At 35.1% G+C, this 5,302-nt stretch overlaps 1 protein-coding gene and 1 long non-coding RNA gene across 2 annotated transcripts; both read left to right on the top strand.

The window, feature by feature from the left end:
• The first annotated feature begins 698 nt into the window (after positions 1-698).
• Positions 699-3,137, top strand: LOC136834673 (uncharacterized). The gene has a single exon (XM_067097260.1). It carries the CDS (start codon positions 699-701, stop codon positions 3,135-3,137), a length of 2,439 nt encoding a protein of 812 aa, XP_066953361.1.
• A 338-nt stretch (positions 3,138-3,475) lies between these two features.
• LOC136834553 (uncharacterized) lies at positions 3,476-4,644 on the top strand. The gene is made up of 2 exons (XR_010851852.1): positions 3,476-4,407; positions 4,517-4,644. It is a non-coding gene; the product is annotated as an uncharacterized lncRNA (long non-coding RNA).
• The last annotated feature ends 658 nt before the right edge of the window (positions 4,645-5,302 follow it).

Here is a 5,302-nt window from a genome sequence, read left to right as displayed (position 1 = left end):
TTTTCTAGCTACTAGTATATATCTATGAATGATGAATTTAACGAGCTCAATGACATGACGACAAATTGTTCTTTCACTGTACTTTCAGATAAAGGAACTATTATTGATAGGAAACTGCAAGAAGCAACTGATCAAATCCTGAATATGGAGAGCCAATTTTATTTGAACTATGATCAGAAAGTTTACAGTGATGAATCTAATCAGCTCAATAATTCTCTCGTGGACTACACTTTGAGAAATTTGCACACGAGAAGTGATGGACGTATAGTTGTTCCCTTGTTATGGAATGGGAAGGTATCACACCTTCTTTCGAGAAATGAGTCGCTTTCCAAGGCTATTCTTCAATCAAATTTGAAAAATTACTTCGTAAGAAAGGTTCCTTGCAGTTGGTGGATAACTACATAAAGGAGCAATTAAATACGGGAATTATTGAACCAATTTTGACTTGGAAGTATTTAAGGCTGAATACCTAACTACTCATTCTTACCTCATATGCCAGTTTTTAAGAAAGAAAGGGACACTATGAAGTGTCGCATAGTGTTTCTTTCTAATTTGCAGGAATCCTCTAACAAACTGTCACTGTCACATAATCATTGTATGTATGCTGGACCTAACCCGAATCAAAAGTTTTCTTCTGCATATCTTAATATCGGGTTTGATGAAAAATTTTGATTTTTGATCTGAAGAAAGCTTTCAGTATGTTGGCTTTAAGTGAAATTGATCAGTCTAGACTATTGTTCTTTTGGTTTCGGAATGTCAGCGCAGGTGATTACACCCCCGTTGCTTATAAAAATGTCAGGCTTTCATTTGGACTTCGGTGTAGCCCATTTCTTTTGATGGCTTCATTGTATTATATGTTAATTTTAACTTCCAGTAATGATTCAAGAATTGATGAACTGAAGAAACTTATTTATGCCTTAATATATATGGATAATGGTCCTATTACCATGAGCAGCTCTGATGACCTGAGGTGGGCCTACAAGCAGTTAGATGACATATTCAGACCCTTTAAATTTGAAACTCAGCAGCTGGTAACCAATGATATTGATCTGCAGTCTGACATAGATCAGTCAGTTCTTACTCCTGAAGTCAATAAATTGTTTGGGCTTGAATGGAATAGACTTTCGGATGATATTTTCACTAGGCCAATTAACCTTGACCCAGGAGCTAACACTAAAAGATTAATTCTTAGGTCCATTGCCTCCCAGTTTGATATATTTGGTTTCAACTTGCCTTTATTTAACCGATGTAGGCTTTATATGCATAATTTGCAGTGTCAAAAGGGTTTGAATTGGGATCAGACTCTTAACAGTCAACAGCTCAAAGACTGGAGGAATATCTGTAGGCAGTGTAATTCATCGCCCCCTCTTAAAATAACTCGTTTTGTGGGTCGAAGGGATGGTGAGTATCATATAATTGTTTTTACTGATGCCAGTTGTGACATATATGGGTGTGTCATTTATCTACTGAATGTTGAGTCTGGCAAACTTACCTTTGTGAATGCTAAAAATCGGTTGGTTAATACCCAATTGAAAGGTAAATCCATACCATCTTTAGAGATCCACGCCATTAATCTAGGAGTTGAACAATCTATTGATCTTTATTTGGATCTTGCTGGTCCCAGTTGCATAAAACCTATAAAGGTGACAAAGATTTGTCTATTTTCAGATTCTTCTTGTGCCCTGCAATGGTTAATAAGTTCTTCTCTTCTACTTAAGAAAATGAACCAATGTTCTACTTTTGTAATGAACAGAATTTACAGCATACAAAAACTTTGTGAAACATATCCTGTTCAATTTGGCTTTATTAATGGCAAGGAGAATCCTGCGGATATGGTAACCAGGTGCACGTCATATAAATTGTTGATGAAATCTTGTTTTCTTTCAGGCACGGACCTGACTAATATTCGGACACCTGACTTGCAGTTCACTATTCCTAAAGAGGATTATCTTTCAGCAAATTACATGAATATCTCTGTTCCTTTAGTTAAGAGAGAATGCTTGGTGAATATTTCTGATTTTTCAGACTTCCGAAGACTTGTTTTGCTGTACCGTCGGTGTATAATATGCATACACAAATGGAAAGCTAAAGTGAGAAGGCAAGTTGATGTACAAGAAAAGAATTTTTTCTCTTTAGCTCTTGTCCGTTTGATTTTGAATGATCAACAAAATCACTTTGCTGATGTTTTAGAACATTTTTCCAAAGGTTTTTCTGCAGTAAAGGATATACCAGGTATAGTTTCTCAGTTGAATGTGTTTGTTGATAACAATGGCATTTTGAGAGTGAAGAGCAAATTTAAGAATGAGAAAAAATTTCCTATTCTATTATCTAGAGACAGCCATTTAACTAAGTTAATTATACTTGATATTCATCATAAATTAGCTCATTCTGGGTGCTATGCTGTTCTTGCTGAACTCAGAAGACACTATTTTATTCCTAGAAATTTTTCATTGGTAAAAAAGGTTCTGAGGCAATGTGTTCACTGCAAGAGATTTAATGCACGACCTGTCGATTTAAATCAAAATTGTTACAGGGAATTCAGGGAAGACCCACCAGCTGTACCTTTCGGCAATATTTTCGTTGATTATATAGGTCCTTTTACAGTTAAACTGGAGAAAGAAAATGTTAAGGTATGGCTATTATGTTTTACTTGCACTTGGTCTCGTGCAGTTAATTTGAAAATTTGTAGAACACTTGGTGTGCCAGATTTTCTTAGGGCATTTTCTCTTCATTGCTTCGAGTTTGGCATTCCACAGTTATGCATTAGTGACCTAGGGTCACAAATAGTTGCAGGAGCTAATGTTATAACTTCATTTTTGAATGATCCCCACACTCAATTGTATTTTGAGGAGCGAAGTGTTAAACCTTTGACTTTTCAACAGTATTTTAAAGGGTGTAGTCAGTTAGGATCCATTGTCGAGGTTTTGTGTCAAGTTAACAAAGAGGTTTTATATGGGTCCATCAAGAACAATATTCTTTCTTTCTTTGATTTTGAGTTTACTGTATGTCAAGTTGTCCACTTGGTAAACAGACGGCCAATATCTTTTAAAGAGGCTCTTAGGGATAGTGCAGCGGAAGACCTTCCTGAACCAATAACACCTGAAATGTTAATAAGAGGGTATGAGCTTTCTTCCTGAATGTCATTCCAGATTTACAACCTTTACCTGAGGATGAAGAATTCGTTCCTTGTGTAACTACTAATAAATTTGAACAGTTGTCTAGGATTAGAGTAAACTTATAGATATTTACCATCATAAGTTTATGCAGACTCTTTTAAGCCAGGCGGTTGATAGAAAGGGTAGATATCGCCCTGTGACTCATCATCCTCTAAAAATAGGTGACATTGTTTTGATTAAGGAAGATAATACGAAGATTAACAATTATCCTCTAGGTCGAATAAAGAAACTTTTACAAATGATATTGGGGAAACTACACATGCAATAGTTTTCAAAGGCCGTACCAGACAAGTTTTGTAAACTCCATGTTAATAATCTAATACCTTATCTTTCCTTAGACGATGATGTGGACTTAAAGTCCAATGACTTGCACAACATTGACAAATTATCACCAGCTTCTGAGAGGCCTAAAAGAAAAGCTGCAGTGGAAAGCCGGAGAAAAACATCTGAAATGTTGAATTTATAAACTGATAAATTTAAATTTGTATGTATTGTATATAATGTATTTGGCAAAATCCAAAAGATTATTTTGGATTCGTTCCCCCGCAGTGTACTGAAATTCCAAATGGAATTTGTATTTGTTTTAAGTAGCATGGTCACTGGAAGACAGTTAGCTTAGTTTCAAGTATTTAACTGCCCCCTTGGTTGATTAACAGCTCACTGCCTTCCGGCGACCGTTTTTAACCTAACCAGGCATTAATGCTTTGCTTTCTTCCTGAGGTTGACGGAAACTTAAGCAAGTCACGAAGGAGTATTCCATCGCAAAGGGTCTAGTAACTCAGTTACTCGAGCTCCTGTTCTTGATATAAGAATACACATTGCACAGCTACCCATTTAACGTGACGAAGAACACTTTCTACATGTCCTTTGAAGTAACGAAGAGTATTATCGCCATGTAAACTAGGTTTAACCCCAACCAGGAAGAAGCTTTCCTTCATCGCAGTCTACCTCTACACGTACTTCACCTTCTTCCCAGAATGATATCGGTGGGTCTGTAAAACTCAGGGGGAGTTTTTTTTATGTCAATCCGAAATCATTTAGAGGGATAATGCCATCCCATATAAAATTGCCTTCCAATTATCAGCGCTTACTTTCTTTATTAAGTTTTATTTTTTCATACCTTTCAAATTTGTAACGAGTTTTCGTACCCTTTCAGGGATATCATAAATTGTACTACGTGGACTCCAGTTTGGACTGTGGATATATATTTATTTTACTTAAGTTTTCCAAGGTATGCAACATGCCAAGTGTTAAACGTGCTTCACATAATAATTGGATTTAAATATATATTTATACGATCGTTGTGTAGTATATAATTAGGCATTTGGTAACATTTTAAGGTATTTGGAAGAGGCTGAATTACTGCGGTTCCCCCTTACTTCACGATGGTCAAACTTGTGTATTAGCTGCCGCTTCAGCACCTGGATGAATTAGGATACTCAGCAAATACAATAAATTACTTAATTTTTTTACATTTTAATTATCCTTACAGAAATCCCAGGTTGTGTAAATTAAAATTCAGCGCAACATGGACGCACAGATAAATGTACAAACTGTATATTTATATATATATATATATATATATATATATATATATATATATATACATACATACATATATACTTTATATATATATGTATATATACATATACATACATACATATATATATATATATATATATATATATATATATATATATATATATATATATATATATATATATATATATATATATATATATATATATATATATATATATATATATATATATATATATATATTATGTATATATTATAATTACTAGTTGCTGCACAGCCGACCCTTAATTTGCTCTTAGTTATTGAGAGTAGAATCGTTGCTGCATAGCTGATCCTAGTGGACCTAGATATCAAAACAATTAAAGTTACCAACAGTTCGATCTGTCCCTTTTCTTTACCTGAAACAGACATTTAGGTGGCACGGTCGAAGGGGCAAAGGTGAGAGGCTGGGTGCCCAACCAAGCTGCTTAAAACAACCTTTCTAAAGGCAGGTTGAGTTGGCTGGATTGTCTTTCCACAGGACACCTGGGGAGATACAAGCAGATGGTCAAGATACCTGGAAGATGACACATCTTGGGCACGGTCAC

This window comes from Macrobrachium rosenbergii, chromosome 54 (genome assembly GCF_040412425.1).
Source record: "Macrobrachium rosenbergii isolate ZJJX-2024 chromosome 54, ASM4041242v1, whole genome shotgun sequence".
NCBI lineage: Eukaryota > Metazoa > Arthropoda > Malacostraca > Decapoda > Palaemonidae > Macrobrachium > Macrobrachium rosenbergii.
Note: the sequence above shows the minus strand (reverse complement) of the source record. Positions and strands in the feature narration are given on the sequence as shown.

Excerpts from the sequence above, each read along its gene's own strand:
- LOC136834673 (XM_067097260.1), top strand. The coding sequence starts at position 699 with ATGTTGGCTTTAAGTGAAATTGATCAGTCTAGACTATTGTTCTTTTGG.